Raw genomic sequence first — 23,193 nt, 5'->3', positions numbered from 1 at the left:
AATTAACAATATTCGTTTTTGTCTGCATTTATTGATTTCTCTCTTGATTCTACGCTATCGTTGCGTAATAAAATTTGATTGTAGCCCAAATTGAAAGATTTCCAGAAGTTTGAAATTAAATTGGAATTCGTTATCATCTTATGCTATCTCATTTGGACTTACAGTCATTGAAGTGGTACATGTATGATTTTATTGCCAATATTAAAAGTGCACACTCAGCACGTTTTAATGCGAATTTGCTACGATATAAAAGTACATTTGGTAAGTGCTGCGTGAGAAACATGAGAGACGCCTTATTCTTAAATCCCCAATACCAAACTGAGCTGGTCAATTATTTTTTACATAACAACTTTTAAAATCCGATTAAAATTTGTAAGAAAAAATCTATCGTTTTGCATTTGAAATCCATGATCCTTATTGAAAGACACTTTAAAATCGTGATCCGCATTGAAACACATTGCATAGTCCATGTTGTAGGATTATGCGTTTTAAAGAAATGTCTTTAAATAGGTTACTACTATCTTAATCACAACAGCTTTACCGAATTTCGAAAATGATCCCTAAATCGTTTGTTTTTTTTTCTATTGAAACTTCAAATCAACTTTCAAATGAGAGATTTGCTACAAATGACATCAACAGGTTGGTAAATGAAAGATTTTAGACTTTTCAGAGAAGAATTGATTTTCAAACCATGAATTCTCTAAAGATATTGAAGCGCCGTTTATAGCTCTCGCTAATGACGTTGGTTAAGTTTCAATATCGTCTATCTAGAAACGGTAATTCGATTTCCAAGCCAGTGACTTTGATCAATTTTTCATTGAAATAATTTTTATTTGACGCGTTAAAGATGATTAATAATGTCAGTTTTCATCTTTGTCCTGTTAAATAGGCCCCGTAATGAACACATATGTATTATTTTCAACATTACATTTCAACACAAAAACTGGTATAATATTGAATTCTGCTCATTATCAAACCGTTTCAACACACAGATATATATTGGTATAATATTGAATTCTGCTCATTATCAAACCGTTTCAACACAGATATATATATTGGTATAATATTGAATTCTGCTCATTATCAAACCGTTTCAACACAGATATATATTGGTATAATATTGAATTCTGCTCATTATCAAACCGTTTCAACACAGATATATATTGGTATAATATTGAATTCTGCTCATTATCAAACCGTTTCAACACAGATATATATATGTATAATATTGAATTCTGCTCATTATCACAATATCCATTCAGTTTTATTTTATTATTGTAAACTATATTTGATCGACTGTAAGGAATGGCATATAGATTAAGTATTCAATACAAAACGAACAAATCTCATTAAAGGCCTTTTAAATGCTATCAGGGTGAAATTCCCATACAAGGTCCACATCTACAATGGCTTTACCGTTGAATCACACGGAGCAGGTGGTTCGCGGGGAAACTTGACATTAGATTTATACAAAAACTCGTGGCAGGTGATACGTCTCCTCAAACGAAACGCTCAAGTAGAAGACATGTCCTTTTGGCCTACGTGCACATTTTTATACAAATTTTGCTGACACAAGAAAACCGAATCGCCGCATATCAGGTCACTGAAAATGCATAAAGCTGTGTGCACAAAGTAAAACAGTCAAGATAATTATTGTAGACCGGATAGACTTCAGACCTCTACAATCCGAACATTTCATTGACCAGGAATACGTACGATCCCGATGAAATCCGGATAATTTGTAGACCGGAATCATATATTATGTACTACACGTTCACATCCTTATTTCTCAAAATGGAAAAGAAGTCCTCAAGAGTCCGGTTACTCTGTAGACCGGAATACAAGTAATAGAGGCGAAACTCCGTAATCTGGTTACTCTGTAGACCGCAATACAAGTAACAGAGGCGAAACTCCGTAATCCGGTCACTCTGTAGACCGAAATACAAGAAACAGGCGAAACTCCGTAGTCCGGTCACTCTGTAGACCGGAATACAAGTAACAGGCGAAACTCCGTAGTCCGGTCACTCTGTAGACCGAAATACAAGAAACAGGCGAAACTCCGTAATCCGGTCACTCTGTAGACCGCAATACAAGAAACAGGCGAAACTCCGTAGTCCGGTCACTCTGTAGACCGGAATACAAGTAACAGGCGAAACTCCGTAGTCCGGTCACTCTGTAGACCGGAATACAAGTAACAGGCGAAACTCCGTAGTCCGCTTTGTTTTGAACTACCGTTTTATTTCGGTTTTATTTAATTCTAACTTTTGCTGACATTCGTACACAGGCTAACAATTACACAAGATGATTTTACACTCTTTTTGAAGAACGAGCCTACAGTCTTGGTGAAAAACGGGTTTACAGTTTTTAAGAAGTACGACTTTACAATCTTAATGACAACTAACTTGAATACTATGAACTCGATGGACGAGAAACATGTAGTTTTTTTATCTTTTGGTCTGATGACAGGACGGGTAAACATTCTCCGATAATCTGACAACAATATTGTTTACTTATATGATAAACAAACACCAATTAAGTAACAATATCCGGTATCTCACTGACCATAAAGTACTTCTAATACTACCTTGCTAAGTGTCCCTGACGCTTCGGATACCATTATAATCGAATACTTGGCACCGTGTTATCGACAAAAGCTTGGAAACATGGATTTTTTCCCTTTTTCCATCCGATATCGATCTGTGTACTTACAAATTATGTCACAATCAAACTTTTTAATTAACGAGAATTGACGTCGCCTCTAAATTGAAAATTACACTTGAGAGAACAAACATGGAATTGTTTGCTACAGGGGCGATTTACTGTGTCACTAAAACAGACGCATATTTACACTGGGATAATTAAATACTAATGAAATCGACAAGGTCACGTGGTCCACCTGCGTACACTTACGAGCATGTGTACTAACGTGCCACCTAGATTGTATAAACCTCCGGTTACCAGACTGGGCTGACTAAGTTTATAATAAGGTTCGGGGTAACCGCTAATAAGTTGTCCAAACCGGAGTCAGGTTACTACTGGTAACTAGACTTGACTCAGTTAATTACTACCGGTTAGAGTGAGTCATGTTACTATCGATAACCAGGCTGGAATGAGTCAGTTTATTCCTGGTAACTAGACTTGACTCAGTTAATTACTACCGGTTAGAGTGAGTCATGTTACTATCGATAACCAGGCTGGAATGAGTCAGTTTATTCCTGGTAACTAGACTTGACCCAGTCAATTACTACCGGTTAGAGTGAGTCATGTTATTACTGATAACCAGACTGGACTGAGTCAGTTTATTCCTGGTAACTAGACTTATTTCAGTTAAGTACTACCGGTTAGAGTGAGTCATGTTACTACCGATAACCAGGCTGGAATGAGTCAGTTTATTCCTGGTAACTAGACTTGACCCAGTCAATTACTACCGGTTAGAGTGAGTCATGTTATTACTGATAACCAGACTGGACTGAGTCAGTTTATAATAAGGTTCGGGGTAACCGCTAATAAGTTGTCCAAACCGGAGTCAGGTTACTACTGGTAACTAGACTTGACTCAGTTAATTACTACCGGTTAGAGTGAGTCATGTTACTACCGATAACCAGACTGGACTGAGTCAGTTTATTCCTGATAACTAGACTTGACTCAGTTAAATACTACCGGTTATCAGGTTAGAGTGTGAGTCATGTTACTACCGATAACCAGACTGGACTGAGTCAGTTTATTTCTGGTAACTAGACTTGACTCAGTTAATTACTACCGATTAGAGTGAGTCATGTTACTACCGATAACCAGGCTGGACTGAGTCAGTTTATTTCTGGTAACTAGACTTGAATGAGTCCGGTTACTACCTATCTGATCCTACAGAAGAGTAGAATTATTGAAAATCTATAAGGATTACAAATCGAACTTTAATTAACACTGGTGGAACTAGTCAATAAATCGATTGGGCGTGTATACGACATTGTTACCAGTTAACGACAAGAACTCCATCAGGACTTCGCGCTTAGATCTCCGTGACCAATCGCCTAGCTGGAATTGACGCTACAGCATCCTACCCCAGAAATGTTGTTTACCGATGATACATGTTAGATCGAGATTGCCAGGAATTCAATATAGACAAGTATTTATTACTTATGGAATTCGATATAAAGGGGACTGTTTGACTCAGACAGCAGGTGGTCACTAGTCCAGTGTTTTATGTAAAACAGACAGTTTACAAGCACTCTCTGTAAACAGATACAGTAAAATTTCTATGGGGCTAAATTTTCGTCGTTGAAAAAAGGCACAAAAAACTATTCGTGGACTTGATAAATATAGTTCTATAAAAGTACTTGTCCCGATGATAGTACACGGACATATAAACTCTACCCATGAAATCAAGGAAAATAAATCTACCACGAAATTTAATAACAATCATAATAGAGAGAGAAAGGCAGTCGCTATAGACAGGTATTTCATAAAGACAGCTGGTCTTTCAAGACAGTTACTTTAAATCGGCAGATGTCGTTCAAGGCAGGTTCATGACGTTTACAGTTAGTAGATAATTTCATAAAGACCTGGACATACGTACGTATGTGCGCGACTATATATAAACATTTTTGCAAGTTTAAGGAAAATCTATGACCTCACGTTATTTGAAATTGCCTGTATATGTGATAAATATGAATCTACCACGCACACAAACGCACACATACGTGTATTTCTGTATACACCAGTAAGTGTTCCTAACGGTGACGTTGTTTTCTGACCATCTGCCTAAATACTATCCACCCAATGTGAAGGCCGCGCAGCCAATTTATCGCATGCATAAACATCCTGCTCGTTACTTCTGTTATGATGATATGCGAGTTCACAACATTTACGTCACAATATTTCTCAGCTCACGTGTGAAAAGCGAACGTGGGAAGAAGAGATGAATTATATGCTTTCTGCTGAGCTGATCAAAACATTGGGCGATGTTGCTGTTTACTCACATCAAAAGATAAAGAGCAATATGGACGATTTAATCAATGAAGTTCTCAAACGTACTTAAATAATTTCTAAAAGTTTCCTAAGGGCCAATTGTTGAGAGATGAAATATACCAACAATAAACAAAACAGGAGATCACAACAGACTGTCTAGTAAATGTTCAATCACTTTACGACTTCTACATGAGAATGTTGGAAGTAACCCGCACACAAGGACAGCTAAGGAAATCTTTCCCCGCGTCACAGTAACTTGCAACCGTAAGTTTACAGTTAATTAACGGAGGTTGAGCTGGTTATTTGATATCCGGCTTCAGATATAGCATAAATTTGCTTACAGGATAAGATGCTAGTGATATCAAATCTGGGTTCTTACATTTTCTAACTACAATGTATATAGAACACTACAAAGTTAGGTACATCGTATGATAATGTTCCCGCTATATATGTTAATGATACAAAGCCCCAGCCGTATAATCCGAGAAACACATGATCAAAACAGATTTGTCAGCTTAAAAAACAACAAACGTAAACCTTTTATCAGCGATTTTCGTTTGCCATAAACTACAGACCACAAACTTTGAACTGAAAATAACATACTTGGAGCTTAGTTACAAAAAATGCAGTTAAACAGTTACATTTTTCCAGCAGATATAGATTTGGGTCTTTGTCTTATTAAGCTGATAAAACTTGAAAAAAATCATAAAATTCTGACTCGAATGATGTAGAACATGGATGCCGTCACTACGGAAACAGGTTCCAGACATCGAATTCCGGACAACACGGAAAGGAGATGTTAACATTTTCTGGTTTTAGACCTGTATGTTTGTACCTTACTTATTTCATAAATCAGACAATCGATAAAACAAGAAAATACCAACATGTCAACATCATCATAATCCAAACTCTGATTCAATAAAACCAGAACAAAATATAAAAAAAGAAAACTTTACACGGAGACATTTGCAAAGTACATGGAGAATAAGACCAGGTGTTCCGGAACAGTTAGCGTTTTCGCGTCGTCGACGAAACCCGCCGTGTAAACCTTGGTCAATCCAAGTAAGTAATATCACGTTGTTTATTGAGAACAAGGCATAAAGCAACGTAACCAACAAGTAAACTGACGAACATCAAACAATTTCAGCTTCAAATAACACAAAGAAATAGACTATTTCTCAATGTTAGCAGATGTGGAAAACCGCTACCTGTAGTCAGAGTCTTTTGTTTGTTGATTATAAGGCATGTAAACAGACTGCTTATAAATGATCGTGACTCATAACGAAGAAAATTAACTACAATTACTTGAAGAATTTTATTTATATTAATGAATATCAGTAAAACACACATGTGGAAGGTTCCTGGCGAATATTGAGTTTATCTGCAAAATTCTTTGCAAGAGAGGCATTTGTATATGTTTAACACTTCCGTTTAAGTTCGGCATGTGTTGTGCTTCTACCGATTCTTAAACATGTCACAAACAAACCACTTTACCAAACTGAAGTCATAAAGTTCAGTACAGAGAATAACGAATGACATAAAATATCTCGTCTTATTGATATTACACCAAACAATGACAGCGTGGTGTCAGTGAATGAAGGAACGACAACCCTGGTTTTCGGGAGTTTAAGGAACGACAACTCTGGTTAAGGGTGAGGACCAGAACTCTGGTTAAAAGGAGTGCTAGTGACTCTAATAGAGAGTGCAGGAAGTATCAGAGAGGACTATTCTGGCTTTAAGAAATGGGAAGAACGACAACACAGGTTTTATACATTACAGTGCAAGGCTGATGAAATGGACGCTAGAATTTCATCTCAATATAAATCTGTTTCTGGAAACTATGAAACATGATTCAAAATAAACAGAAAAAAACAAGTTATATTTATATATAACGGAAGTGAACCGGGAACACTAAAGTAAGGAGAACGAAACTTGTTTACGGCAAGATTCATTGATCCATTGATTCATTGACAGAAGTATGTTAAATACTACTGATTCACAATGGTATCAGAATGTCCAAGAACACGGACGTCACGGTTTCAAAATATCCAGGAACAAGTGACGTCACGGTATCAAAGTGTCCAGGAACACATGACGTCACGGTATGTTTGTAAATGGCACGCACGCATTGAAGGTGACTAGAGGCAAATAGTCTTGGCCTATCTACAAAGGGTGCTTTTCCTGAAAACATCGTTGATATTAAGAAATTATACTGTATTATATGGAAAAATTCAATAAGCTTTCTAAAAAAAACGCTTAAAGTATGTCGTGATCTTCATGACCCAGAATGTATTTCTGTGTATGTTTGTGCATGAAAAATCAACACGTAATTTTAAAATATCAAATGTGTGGCGATGGTTGAACGCACTGACGACGGATCTGCGTTACATAGTTAACTGCAGAATACTTGAAAATGGGTTGCGGTGTTTGGTCTAATTTTACATGGCATGCATTAAATGTGTATAACAGATTTCAATGTTTTTGGCGCCAACACGTAAATGATCTTTTACAAATGACAGGCACAAAGAGTGTACAGAAAAGGCAATGAAAGGATGATCCCGTTTCCACAGGGGGAAACGACACTCGTTAGTATAATAGTGTAGGCAGGCTGGGGTAGCCGCTTTATTTATAAAATTCCAATCGTAATTCCTTGGAAACACGGCCCCTTAATCCGGAGTTCATTTCGTTGTTGCTTTACGTCCAATTAACAGCTAGGGTCTGTTAAGGAAGTGCCATGTTTGGATGGTGGAGAAAAGCCGGACTTGCCGGAGAAAACCACCAGCCAGCGGCCAGTACCTGGCGACTGTCCCACGTAGACCTCGAACCCGCGATCCACAAGTGGAGGACTAGTGATAATATTAGAAATGAATCTTATTACACCACGTAGAACTTCCTCCGATCCGAAATACATATTTGAAAGCAACTTTTGACAGAAAGTTATCGCTTGTCACAATCCATCTTTTTTTCTGAACATCTCCGATATACCTCCATATAAACTATCGTATTATGAGCAAATTTTTATAATCGATAATTATTGGTTCGTATTGATGTTTGTAACGTGTGAGTGTTGTATATGCTTGTAAAGCGTTTAAAGGAATCAGACGTCGAACAGTCTCTCACACACACAGATCTAACGAACGTCAATGACAATAGGTATCTAGGTGGTTTCTTCGCTGTGGGAAGTCTGTTTGTGCTCCTTGATACATTGTCCACACAATTCATACTTTCAGTATAGGCGGCAAATGGTGTAGCCCTCTCACTTACAAAATGTGATTTGTGTATTCGACTTGTTGGCATTACGAACACAAATACCGTTATTACATAAAACTCTCCGTTTGTACAACATCTGTTTGCATTTGTTTGGATATATTTTTTTTCGAGTGAAACACGTCCTGTTTCTCCAAACCGATATCTTCTCATGTCAACAATTTGAATTCAGGAAATTCTCGTTCCGTGTCAAAATAAGGAACGTATGTTGTATACAGTTTCTTGTCTATTCACAATTTTATCCTCTACTATTTTTGTGTTCATCATCTTCAATTTTCAATAATGTTATTCTCGACCAAGTACCACAATCTTAATAGTCCCAAGTTTACCCACAATGCATTCTAATATAATTGATACCCAAATAAAGCCATCGTCACAGTTAATACAAATCCATTTGTACAGGTCAATAACCTCAGTGTTCATGACGGAGGGAACTTTCCATGCGACGAGGAAGTATTTCAAAATTAGGCTCAAAAGCTATTCAGAGAATTTCCTTCTGAAATTGATTTGAACAGGAAACTTCGTTCTTTAAATCAATTTTAACTAAACACTTTTAAAGTTAAAACCCCTGTTCTATTTTCATCCAAAAAAAATATATATGAAAGAAATCGTTCCCTGCATCCGATATTAAATTGTTTTGAATGTGAAACCAGGCAGGCCGGATTGTTTTAGGATTTAAACTGAAATTAGTGTAAATCAACACTGATATCAATTAAACCCGGATCTAGGAGATACGAGCTGCCCTATCATACTGTAGAACTGTAAAGGTAAATACTACTGTATGCAGTGTTCAAGCTTTATCAAGCTTTGTCACCTCTTCAAACTTAGTACAATTGGACTTTGATAGGTATAAGGCAAGACAAAGGGATAATCTGTATTTGTATTGATCGTCTTAAAACATTCAACATTGTGTAATTAAAAACAGACTACTAAACCATTAATTTTATAGGAATATTGTTACTTTACTACAGCATACGCAGACTGTCTAGGGGGAACATTGTTACTGTATCTATAGCTGACACAGACTGTCTAGGGGGAACATTGTTACTGTATCTATAGCTGACACAGACTGTCCAGGGGGGCATCGTTACTGTATATATAGCTGACAGACTGTCTAGGGGAACATTGTTACTGTATCTATAGCTGACACAGACTGTCCAGGGGGAACATTGTTACTGTATCTATAGCTGACACAGACTGTCTAGGGGGCATCGTTACTGTATATATAGCTAACACAGACTGTCCAGGGGGACATTGTTACTGTATCTATAGCTGACACAGACTGTCCAGGGGAAACATTGTTACTGTATCTATAGCTGACACAGACTCTCTAGGGGGGACATTGTTACTGTATCTTTAGCTGACACAGACTGTCTAGGGGGGCATCGTTACTGTATATATAGCTAACACAGACTGTCCAGGGGGACATTGTTACTGTATCTATAGCTGACACAGACTGTCTAGGGGGGACATTGTTACTGTATCTTTAGCTGACACAGACTGTCTAGGGGGAACATTGTTACTGTATCTTTAGCTGACACAGACTGTCCAGGGGGACATTGTTACTGCATCTATAGCTGACACAGACTGTCTAGGGGGAACATTGTTACTGTATCTATAGCTGACACAGACTGTCTAGGGGGAACATTGTTACTGTATCTTTAGCTGACACAGACTGTCCAGGGGGACATTGTTACTGCATCTATAGCTGACACAGACTGTCTAGGGGGACATTGTTACTGTATCTATAGCTGACACAGACTGTCCAGGGGGGACATTGTTACTGTATCTTTAGCTGACACAGACTGTCTAGGGGGGCATCGTTACTGTATATATAGCTAACACAGACTGTCCAGGGGGACATTGTTACTGTATCTATAACTGACACAGACTGTCCAGGGGGACATTGTTACTGTATCTATAACTGACATTGTTACTGTATCTATAGCTGACACAGACTGTCCAGGGGGAACATTGTTACTGTATATATAGCTGACAGACTGTCTAGGGGGAACATTGTTACTGTATATATAGCTGACAGACTGTCTAGGGGGAACATTGTTACTGTATATATAGCTGACACAGACTGTCTAGGGGGAACATTGTTACTGTATCTATATCTGACACAGACTGTCTAGGGGGAGCATCATTACTGTACCTATAGCTGACACAGGCTGTCTAGGGGGAACATTGTTACTGCATCTATAACTGACACAGACTGTCTAGGGGGACATTGTTACTGTATCTATAGCTGACACAGACTGTCTAGGGGGAACATTATTACTGTATCTATTGCTGACAGACTGTCTAGGGGGAACATTGTTACTGTATCTATAACTGACACAGACTGTCTAGGGGGGAATTGTTACTGTATCTATAGCTGACACAGACTGTCCAGGGGAAACATTGTTACTGTATCTATAGCTGACACAGACTGTCTAGGGGGAACATTGTTACTGTATATATAGCTGACACAGACTGTCTAGGGGGGACATTGTTACTGTATCTATAGCTGACACAGACTGTCCAGGGGGAACATTGTTACTGTATCTATAACTGACACAGACTGTCTATGGGAACATTGTTACTGTATCTATAACTGACACAGACTGTCCAGGGGGAACATGGTTACTGTATCTATAGCTGACACTGGCTATCTAGGGGAACATTGTTACTGTATCTATAGCTGACACAGACTGTCCAGGGGGAACATTGTTACTGTATCTATAGCTGACACAGACTGTCTAGGGGGAACATTGTTACTGTATCTATAGCTGACACAGACTGTCTAGGGGGAACATTGCTACTGTATATATAGCTGACACAGACTGTCTAGGGGGACATTGTTACTGTCCTGTAGTTGGAATATGTTACGCAATACTTTAAGTTGCTACTGTGCCTTAAGATCGATTAGACTTTAAACAAATGACAAAATTTCAGTGTTTCAACTTTGTTCTCCCAGTCATTTCTGGACAACAAGTTTTTACTACTGTACTAAGTTGCACTTGTGTTTTGAAGCTAAGACACACGTCTAAAGAACCCGGATGTTTCTCTACTCCGCCGTCATGTAGCGATCTGTTTTGTAGATCTGATCTACTATATAGCAGAACCCGTGCTAAGCTTAGTAGTGTTTTTGCCGTCATATTCGCAGTAATATTGTTCGTGTATTAGATCCAGTGTAGAACACGAACTACATACCCTATGACGTATATGTGCAAGGTATAGAACAACACACAACAGTTCCACGCCATTAAATACCACTGTAATGTTTTGACCTATAAACGATAACACTGAAATGCGTGTTTAGACAATCGCTTCGTCACGTACAAGTAAATTCATCTTGAGAAGAATAGTACCATTTTGTGTACCCCTAGGTCCGTTACATCCACTGACCCATTTTATGGTGACGTAAGAACTTACCTGCGCGATCGTGTCCTGAGGTTTAAACGTGAAACGGGTGGAGCATCCAACCCAGGGACGGAAAAAGCTTCCACCCGTCGACCCGGGGGGTCGGGGGTGGAATATTCTGCATCACTTGTTTGATTGTTGGGGTTTAATCCAGGTTTTATAGAAGAATCCAACGACACAAATTGAAACTCTGATTTTGTATCGGCCATGGTTCCTGCGTTAAATTTCCAATTCCACAGAAAATCATATGAAGGTTATTCCGCCCATAAAGACCACTAAACACGGAAATCGTACATTTGTATATAGCATAATACAGAGAGTAGATAGTTTATTCCAAGTCGATACCAGCATATACAAACATGTTGTTTACAGTGTGTGTGTGTATCTACACTAAACACCGGTACTCCACCAGCCTAGATTTCTCGCATGTGTTAGTTTAAATATAACCTAGAGTATTCAATAGCAGCCAATCATTGGACCCGTTATATCTGACTGTCGGTAGAGAACAAAGAGAACAAGCTGCTATCTGCAACAACGATTTTCATTGGTGCACATTCACCCTTAGCACGTGGCAATACACAGAAATAGCGATCGTAAGCTCAACAGCTAAACGGCCTTGACCTTTCCACGGCAAGCTTTATTGCGTAGCAAACCGTGTTCGCCCAGAATAGTTGAAATGTGGCCCGTTTTATTTAAAGGTTTCAGGCTGTTTGGTTTCTATGGCCTCAACGACACCGCAGCCCTGTTCACCAACATCATCAATAGCTGTGGAACTGTGATAGGGAAACGACTGGCGGGGCTTGGTGTTATTTATCTACATATAACACATTTGGCCTGTATATAAATCAATCAACGATCTCGAGGTGGTTTTCTAGTACACGCGGTGTAACGGACACATGTAGATATTAAGTGTGCTGGTCGACTTGTGTGTGTATGAGTACAGAGCGGTATACATGTGTAGCTTAATATCATGACGATCACGCCGTTTCAGTCACTCGTGGAACCTATCTTGGTCCTTCACTGTATTTGACATCCTACAACATCAAATCTCTATCGCTTGTTCTGAATTAACTTACACAGCTGCACAAAACAATAGGGAAATATTGCAGAGCATACCTACTAAAGGATGAAACTGCATCATTTTACAGCCAGAGGGTGATGATTAAAGTCGGCGAACACACAAAAATTATCAAGTGTTTAAATGCGTCTCTCTAACAAACGTTAAACAATGGCGATTATCTTCCTGATTAAGTTTCGAGTTTTCCTGCGTACTGTCCTTATAACACGAAGGTCCATTTAATCTTTTTGTAAAGAGTGTTGGAAACAACGACAGATGTACGATTTTTAGTATTATTGTGGTTAAGATCCGAAACCCATGTTGTTAATTGATGTACAAAAAAACAATACTAATTCTTGTACAAATAAGATGTGTTTATAAAACACTATTCCCCTGGTTACAACAACATCATTTAGTAGGCCATTACACTTTGTGAAACACTTATGTCTTTATTGTGGTAATGATTTGAAAGTTTTAGTTCAATATTTTTGGCTAATATTATTTTTTTTCAAATGTAGGTCAAAGGTCACGGTCAATGAAAAAAAATACGCCCCCGATCTTTTGATCATAAAAACAAATTTATATGAAAGAAAGTTGATGTGACAAGAATACGTTTTGGTATAAATTATAGATGATCGTAGACAGCTGTCTCATTAGATCACAGTTGCGTGGTAACACATCCACTAGATTTCAAAATACGAAACAAGACACTGTCACGGGAAACAGAAACACGTTATCATTTGAAAATGACAACAAAATGGTCGCCTCTAAAAATTGTTGCAAAAGGGGTCTGCATTTTTTATCCTATGTTGAAACTTATAATCAGACATATCGGGGGATTGCTAACTTCTATAAGATCCCAGAGTCTGTGCAATCTCTATATGGCGGGATATGAGGTCCGCACGTAAAGCTATTGCATTTATGATTAGCATAATTGTCAAAAAAAGAGGACCCAAAGCTTAGATAATATCATGTATACCCTTTAATTACTGAAAACCATGTGAGCATAATTTAGAAATCGCGAACAGACTAAAGACTCCAGTCTGAGACAACTGACGGTGTACGAGGCTTTGATAAAAAGGAATAATAGGTGTATCTTATGACAAGCACGAGAATTTAAAACTGACAAAAAATAAAACAAATGAAAGGACGAAATGTCACGATATTGACTGACAGCTGTTGTTCTGTCTAACGAATCTATAGGTATACCTTAGTCATAGCGGGAACTCAGAATTCAGAGGTTGTAATTGGCCTGCAATTAGTTTATTGTGAAGCAGCACACGTTAACCCCCCACCCACCCCCCCCCCCTCTCTCTCTCTCTCTCTCTCTCTCTCTCTCTCTCTCTCTCTCTCTCTCTCTCTCTCTCTCTCTCCTCTCTCTCTCTCTCTCTCTCTCTCTCTCTCTCTCTCTCTCTCTCTCTCTCTCTCTCTCTCTCTCTCTCTCTCTCTCTCTCTCCACATAAGATACCATTTGATATAAATTGCATTATTACATTTTGTTCGAAACTGAATACATACCGACTTTCTTCTACTGTCCGAGAAGTCTATTTGTATTAGATGAAAACAGGTACCTGCCATGATCACCTATTTCTAGAGATTATTTCAAACATGTCTATATAGACCAATCTGAATTATATAACCTTGACATTCATGCTAAGGGGCCCTAGATCATACATTATATCGACAGGATGCAATTTACAACCATTGATAAAAAGTTATATAAAGGAATGAAAGACAGAACCTGTTGTAATCATACATCTTCAAATAGATAAACTTTTGGCATAGACAATAACAGAAATTCATTCATAAATACCATGAAATAAAGACACGGTTACCTTGTACTCACAAGAAACCGGAACGGTGTACCAAACCTCAGTATACCGTACCTCATATGGCACGACTGCATTTATAGAAACGATTAGGAATGGGCGCAAGCGAAGCACTCTTTTAGGGAGCTTTGTTCATCACACTTGGTTTCTTCTTGAAGACGTGTTTAATACGCTCTTGTATTCTGTATATATGCAACAGGACAAATCTTAATCGTGGTGTTTCAAATCTATTCATTTCAAATGCACTCATTTCAGAATACCAATGAAATCAGACAGTGAACTAATGTCAGGCATTGCATTTTGTAAATTTTGGTAATGAATTTCGGTCTTCACCTCCGTTTAACTGATTTTATTTCATTATTTTTAGATGGTATCATTAATTATCACGGGATAGGAAACGTATATAGAACGAATGTGAAAGAGATCCGCAACACCAGAGCCTAATAGCTTCTAAATCTCACTATATTTCAGCTTGGTCGCGAATATATTGGTACGTAGTTGGTTATTTTTAACATGAATACCTCCTAACAGTTTGATTTTATTCGTTGCGTTGAATTTTAAGTGAAACAGCACCATGTATGCAAATGAACCTAAAACCACATAGACGACGTCATGACACCAATATAAGAAATTTACCAAAGGGAGGACGGAGGTAGCTTCTTTGCTTTTAAAAAAGGGGGCTTTAAAACGTCACTATGTCCAAATTTGACAAAATATTTAAATGAGTTATTTGAATATGCAAATTGGATTTTCCCGATATTTTCGATTTACGCTTGATCAGAATCTACTTATTATGTAAGTAAGCAACACGGACTAGATGAATTCGATTTTAATTTGCTGGTGTTTGGAATATCGAGAAAAGCGGGCTTACCTATTTGCTTTCCACTTTTTTAAAGGTTTTATCATCGCAACGCCGTAAAATGTTACAATGGTCATGCTTCATTGAATGATATATGACTAACCTGTAATCATTGTTTGATTCCAAGATGAGCTTTTGTAACGATAACACATAATTCATAGAAAATATAAAATGCATAATGCAGGTGTCATCTTACAGTGTAAAACAGGTTATTTGTCGTACGACATTTAACGTACACTTACAGAAAAAAAACTAGCGAATGGATACTTTGTTTCCTCAATAAAAGAGCAGACTTGTGTAATGTATATTGTTTTGGTGATTTTTAATGTAAAAGTAGGGGTGCAGAGCTTGTTGATATGGAGATATTTGAATTTTTGGCATTTTAGCAAAATCAGTCATTAATGTACTGACCACATCATTGTCATCTTTGTTTTTCTTGACACATGTTTTGCATTCCACACAAACATAAACACAAAATATGTTCATTAGATGGAGTAAACTACATACTTAATAAGATCCCTAAATTTTCACTTTATCATGTGTAATGTAACGATAGCACAGTGGTAAGCTCTCCTCTCTCGACTCCTCCAAAGGTGCTTGGATCGAAACCTAAATTGACATCTTTTTTTTTTCAACTGAAAAGGGAAATCACATGACATTGAAACTTTCAAGACAATTTTTATATTTTGTTTCGTTAGAGATCATAAAAAATAATGAAACAATTAAATCGTTGATTGTTTGAGATGTGAAATTTAATCTAAACATAAATCTTTTAATTCTAACATGGTTACCAATCACTAGAACTTCAGGTTATCTCTTAAGCGTGCGAAATTCTTTTTCTCATCAACAACAAAATAGTGGTATGACATATATATTTCTATAAGGAACTCTCATTTTCTCAATACATTTAAATCAATTATCAGTAAGGCAGAAATAATACATGACAAATGCTTTTAGGTTTGGGATTTACGTAATTTAAACATAATTCATTTTCGTTTGAGAAATCCTGCCAGATCTCTTGATTAAGCATTTTTAGAGCAAAAGGTAATACAGCTGAATGCAGATGCAGCAACCCATGTGAAGTCTTTTATTACTATTTTGGTGTCTGTCCTCTATACATTCATAATCGAAATCTATTAATAAGACAGTTACAGCCTCTCTTTGAGAATTTAATTAGATTTACTCATATATGACGATCAGAAATTAAGCAAAGATGATTATATCTCTTCATTGAGAAAAAAAAAGTAAAATAGGGATTTAATTGAATGTCCCCCCCCTCTCTCTCTCTCTCTCTCTCTCTCTCTCTCTCTCTCTCTCTCTCTCTCTCTCTCTCTCTCTCTCTCTCTCTCTCTCTCTCCTACCCACACCCTTTCCCACGTCAAAATAACGTTGTATATTCACGGAGCGAAAATCCCAGCACACAAAGGATTCTCTTGTTTACACGGGATGATCAAGATGCATAGTAGATTTTCTCTTTTCTGTACAATCAGATATTTTCATGGGGTCAAACATTTGTGGTTTAAAAATCGTGGACCTTTTGATTTCAAGTATAAAAAAAGCTCAACATACAGAGCAGTTCGTGGACATATGGAACTTCTCCTTCAGTCAGTATAATTTGTCTTTGTACCCTCAGTTTTGTTTCGTTCTTGGTGCAAAGAATACTGAAAAATATATTCCTCGGGTCAGGGTACATATATTTCTGTATGCCGTGTGTACATGATTCAGTGGACATATACATCTCTGTGTACTTATTGTACATATATCTGTACAGGTGACATCTCTGTATACTTATTGTAGATATATCTGTACAGGTGACATATCTGTGTATATATTGTATATACATCTGTACAGGTGACATCTCTGTGTACTTATTGTAGATATATCTGTACAGGTGACATCTCTGTGGATGTATTGTATATACATCAGTACAGGTGAAAATCCGTTAAAGCTTGTCAATTTATATAGGTCATACTGTCTGAAGAATCACTATATATATCACCCATCTGTATCAAACATAAGTACAATTTCGACATGTAGCATTTAACAAATAGATATTAGGTAGTATATAACATACAGATATTAGATAGTATATAACATACAGATATTAGATAGTATATAATATACAGATATTAGATGGTATATAACATACAGATATTAGATAGTATATAACATACAGATATTAGGTATATAACAATCAGATATTAGATGGTATATAACATACAGATATTAGGTAGTATATAACCTACAGATATTAGATAGCATATAACATATATTAGGTATATAACATACAGATATTAGGTATATAACATACAGATATTAGATATTAGTATATATAACATACAGATATTAGGTAGTATATAACATACAGATATTAGATAGTATATAACATACAGATATTAGATAGTATATAACATACAGATATTAGATAGTATATAACATACAGATATTAGGTAGTATATAACATACAGATATTAGGTAGTATATAACATACAGATATTAGATAGTATATAACATACAGATATTAGGTAGTATATAACATACAGATATTAGGTAGTATATAACCTACAGATATTAGATAGTATATAACATACAGATATTAGGTATATAACATACAGATATTAGGTATATAACATACAGATATTAGATAGTATATAACATACAGATATTAGATAGTTAGTATATAACATACAGATATTAGATAGTATATAACATATAGATATTAGGTAGTATATAACATACAGATATTAGGTATATAACATACAGATGTTAGATAGTATATAACATACAGATATTAGGTAGTATATAACATATAGATATTAGGTAGTATATAACATACAGATATTAGGTATATAACATACAGATATTAGATAGTATATAACATACAGATATTAGGTAGTATATAACATAAAGATATTAGATAGTATATAACATACAGATATTAGGTAGTATATAACATATAGATATTAGGTAGTATATAACATACAGATATTAGGTATATAACATACAGATATTAGATAGTATATAACATACAGATATTAGGTATATAACATACAGATATTAGATAGTATATAACATACAGATATTAGGTATATAACAATAAGATATTAGATGGTATATAACATACAGATATTAGGTAGTATATAACAATCAGATATTAGATGGTATATAACATACAGATATTAGATAGTATATAATATACAGATATTAGGTATATAACATACAGATATTAGGTAGTATATAACATACAGATATTAGGTAGTATATAACATACAGATATTAGATAGTATATAACATACAGATATTAGGTAGTATATAACATACAGATATTAGATAGTATATAACATACAGATATTAGATAGTATATAATATACAGATATTAGATGGTATATAACATACAGATATTAGATAGTATATAACATACAGATATTAGATGGTATATAGCATATAGATATTAGATAGCATGCTTCACTACACAACAACGATTGTTTTGAATATCAACATGAGCCTATTCTACTTTAAGCAACGTGACACAGTTAAAGTGTGAAGACCACACACGGGCCTAGTGTAGTGTTAAGTTGTCGTTTAGATACACATGAGAAGTGGTCAGTACGTGACATAACACATATATATATCATAAGACATGTTGTTCTCACCTGTAAATTTTACCTGACATTAAGTTTAGATACTCTACACACAAGTAAGAAAGAGTCATTATGGAAATGAAAAGAAATGAGTGCAGTCGTATATTGTGTTTAATTCAGTTTGATAATTTATTCATAGTACATAATCCAGGATTGATGAAACTCGTGATAATTAAACTCTGATTGTTAAAATAGAACTGATAAAGACAAATAAACTAGGATTCAAAAGCCTTTAGACAGATAAATAAGGGGCGATTAAGTTTTAGACTAAAACACTGGGATTGATAAATGATTGGACGGATAAAGTTGGATTCATAAAGCTTTAGAAAGATAACCGGGATTGATAAAGCTTTAGACATATGACCAGGATTGATAAAGCTTGGAAAAGATAAAGCATGGTTAATAAAGTTTTAAACATTTAATCAGTATTAATAAAGTTTTAGACATATAATCAGGATTGATAAAGCTTTATAAAGATAAACCAGGATTCATTATGCTTTAGACATATGACCAGGGTTGATAAAGCTTGAAAAGAAAAACCAGGATTGATAAAGTTATAGACATATGACCAGGGTTGATCAAGCTTGAAAAGAAAAACCAGGATTGATAAAGTTATAGACATATGACCAGGGTTGATCAAGCTTGAAAAGAAAAACCAGGAATGATAAAGTTATAGACATATGACCAGGGTTGATCAAGCTTGAAAAGAAAAGATTGATAAAGTTATAGACATATGACCAGGGTTGATCATTGAAAAGAAAAACCAGGATTTAAAGTTATAGACATATGACCAGGGTTGATCAAGCTTGAAAAGAAAAACCAGGAATGATAAAGTTATAGACATATGACCAGGGTTGATAAAGCTTGAAAAGAAAAACCAGGATTGATAAAGTTATAGACATATGACCAGGGTTGATCAAGCTTGAAAAGATAAAATGTATTAAATAAACTTTACACAGATCAATTAGAATTTACAAAAGGTTTGGACAAATAAACAATCTAATAAAATTTCAGAATGAAAAACTAGGATTGATAAAGCTTTGGACTGATCAATATAATTAATAAAGCTTTGGACGGATCAATATAATTAATAAAGCTTTGGACAGATACACCAGGATTGATGAAGCTTTGGACTGATCAATATAATTAATAAAGCTTTGGACTGATCAATATAATTAATAAAGCTTTGGACTGATCAATATAATTAATAAAGCTTTGGACAGATCAATATAATTAATAAAGCTTTGGACTGATCAATATAATTAATAAAGCTTTGGACAGATACACCAGGATTGATGAAGCTTTGGACTGATCAATATAATTAATAAAGCTTTGGACTGATCAATATAATTAATAAAGCTTTGGACAGATCAATATAATTAATAAAGCTTTGGACTGATCAATATAATTAATAAAGCTTTGGACTGATCAATATAATTAATAAAGCTTTGGACAGATACACCAGGATTGATGAAGCTTTGGACTGATCAATATAATTAATAAAGCTTTGGACTGATCAATATAATTAATAAAGCTTTGGACAGATCAATATAATTAATAAAGCTTTGGACTGATCAATATAATTAATAAAGCTTTGGACTGATCAATATAATTGATAAAGCTTTGGACTGATCAATATAATTAATAAAGCTTTGGACAGATACACCAGGATTGATGAAGCTTTGGACTGATCAATATAATTAATAAAGCTTTGGACTGATCAATATAATTAATAAAGCTTTGGACAGATACACCAGGATTGATAAAGCTTTGGACTGATCAATATAATTAATAAAGCTTTGGACTGATCAATATAATTAATAAAGCTTTGGACTGATCAATATAATTAATAAAGCTTTGGACAGATACACCAGGATTGATAAAGCTTTGGACTGATCAATATAATTAATAAAGCTTTGGACAGATACACCAGGATTGATGAAGCTTTGGACTGATCAATATAATTAATAAAGCTTTGGACTGATCAATATAATTAATAAAGCTTTGGACTGATCAATATAATTAATAAAGCTTTGGACTGATCAATATAATTAATAAAGCTTTGGACAGATACACCAGGATTGATGAAGCTTTGGACTGATCAATATAATTAATAAAGCTTTGGACTGATCAATATAATTAATAAAGCTTTGGACTGATCAATATAATTAATAAAGCTTTGGACTGATCAATATAATTAATAAAGCTTTGGACTGATCAATATAATTAATAAAGCTTTGGACTGATCAATATAATTAATAAAGCTTTGGACTGATCAATATAATTAATAAAGCTTTGGACTGATCAATATAATTAATAAAGCTTTGGACAGATACACCATATATTGATGAAGCTTTGGACTGATCAATATAATTGTTAAAGTGTTGGATGTTCAATATAATTAATAAAGCTGTTATCTCCGTTGTTGTTTACAGTGTCTGATGTTTGGTAATATACCTGTTAAAGTTTTGTACTATCCTATAATTAATAAAGCTGTTGTTCCAGTGTCTTATGTTTGGTACTATACCTGTTGGTTTCGTTGTTGTTTACAGTGTCTGATGTTCGTTAGTATATCTGTTGGTTCCGTTGTTGTTTACAGTGTCTGATGTTCGTTAGTATACCTGTTGGTTCCGTTGTTGTTTACAGTGTCTGATGTTCGTTAGTATACCTGTAGGTTCCGTTGTTGTTTACAGTGTCTGATGTTTGGTACTATACCTGTTGGTTCTGTTGTTTACAGTGTCTGATGCTCGTTAGTATACCTGTTGGTTCCGTTGTTGTTTACAGTGTCTGATGTTTGGTACTATACCTGTTGGTTCCGTTGTTGTTTACAGTGTCTGATGTTTGGTACTATACCTGTTGGTTGGTACTATACCTGTAGGTTCCGTTGTTGTTTACAGTGTCTGATGTTTGGTACTATACCTGTTGGTTCCGTTGTTGTTTACACTGTCTGATGTTTGGTACTATACCTGTAGGTTCCGTTGTTGTTTACACTGTCTGATGTTTTTACTATACCTGTTGGTTCCGTTGTTGTTTACAGTGTCTGATGCTCGTTAGTATACCTGTTGGTTCCGTTGTTGTTTACACTGTCTGATGTTTGGTACTATACCTGTTGGTTCCGTTGTTGTTTACAGTGTCTGATGCTCGTTAGTATACCTGTAGGTTCCGTTGTTGTTTACACTGTCTGATGTTTGGAACTATACCTGTTGGTTCCGTTGTTGTTTACTGTGTCTGATGTTCGTTAGTATACCTGCTATCTCCGTTGTTGTTTACACTGTCTGATGTTTGGTACTATACCTGTTGGTTCCGTTGTTGTTTACAGTATCTGATGTTCGTTAATGTACCTGTTGGTTCCGTTGTTGTTTACAGTGTCTGATGTTCGTTAGTATACCTGTTATCTCCGTTGTTGTTTACAGTGTCTGATGTTTGGTACTATACCTGTTGTTTTGTACTATACCTGTTGTCTCCGTTGTTGTTTCCAGTGTCTTATGTTTGGTACTATACCTGTTGGTTTCGTTGTTGTTTACAGTGTCTGATGTTCGTTAGTATATCTGTTGGTTCCGTTGTTGTTTACAGTGTCTGATGTTCGTTAGTATACCTGTAGGTTCCGTTGTTGTTTACAGTGTCTGATGTTTGGTACTATACCTGTTGGTTGGTACTATACCTGTAGGTTCCGTTGTTGTTTACAGTGTCTGATGTTTGGTACTATACCTGTTGGTTGGTACTATACCTGTAGGTTCCGTTGTTGTTTACACTGTCTGATGTTTGGTACTATACCTGTTGGTTCTGTTGTTTACAATGTCTGATGCTCGTTAGTATACCTGTTGGTTCCGTTGTTGTTTACAGTGTCTGATGTTTGGTACTATACCTGTTGTTTGGTACTATACCTGTAGGTTCTGTTGTTGTTGTCAATGGTTCACTTTGGAATGTTTAATTGCCTCTGTAATCCTATTGATTCTCATCGCGTATTAGCGTATTAAAACAAATTCCACGCGAATTATAAGTGATGTACAGTATATTTTTTGTTTATCATTGTTCTATGAACAGTGAAGTATATTTTCAGGTACGATCTCCACATAACAGGTTATTATCTCACTGAACAAATTGCGGAAGACCCTGGCTTCTTTCTCAAGGACACCTCCATTATTTGGAAATGTAAATATATACATT

The 23,193-nt window shown here is 35.7% G+C and overlaps 1 protein-coding gene across 1 annotated transcript in view; it reads right to left on the bottom strand.

Moving 5' to 3' along the window:
* Window positions 1–12,038, bottom strand: part of LOC132557829 (homeobox protein Mohawk-like) — a 69,555-nt gene extending 57,517 nt beyond the window's left edge. Inside the window, exon 1 of the mRNA XM_060222356.1 lies at window positions 11,653–12,038. Coding sequence (XP_060078339.1) covers window positions 11,653–11,849 — 197 coding nt within the window. The 5' untranslated portion in view covers window positions 11,850–12,038. The remainder of the gene's footprint in view (window positions 1–11,652) is intronic.
* Between the last annotated feature and the right edge of the window lie 11,155 nt (window positions 12,039–23,193).

Source organism: Ylistrum balloti, unplaced genomic scaffold (assembly GCF_031769215.1).
Source record: "Ylistrum balloti isolate Yb309-2 unplaced genomic scaffold, AGI_CSIRO_Ybal_v1 Utg370732, whole genome shotgun sequence".
Taxonomy (NCBI): Eukaryota; Metazoa; Mollusca; class Bivalvia; order Pectinida; family Pectinidae; genus Ylistrum; species Ylistrum balloti.
The sequence above is the reverse complement of the archived record's forward strand: the minus strand, read 5'-3'. Positions and strand labels throughout refer to the sequence as shown.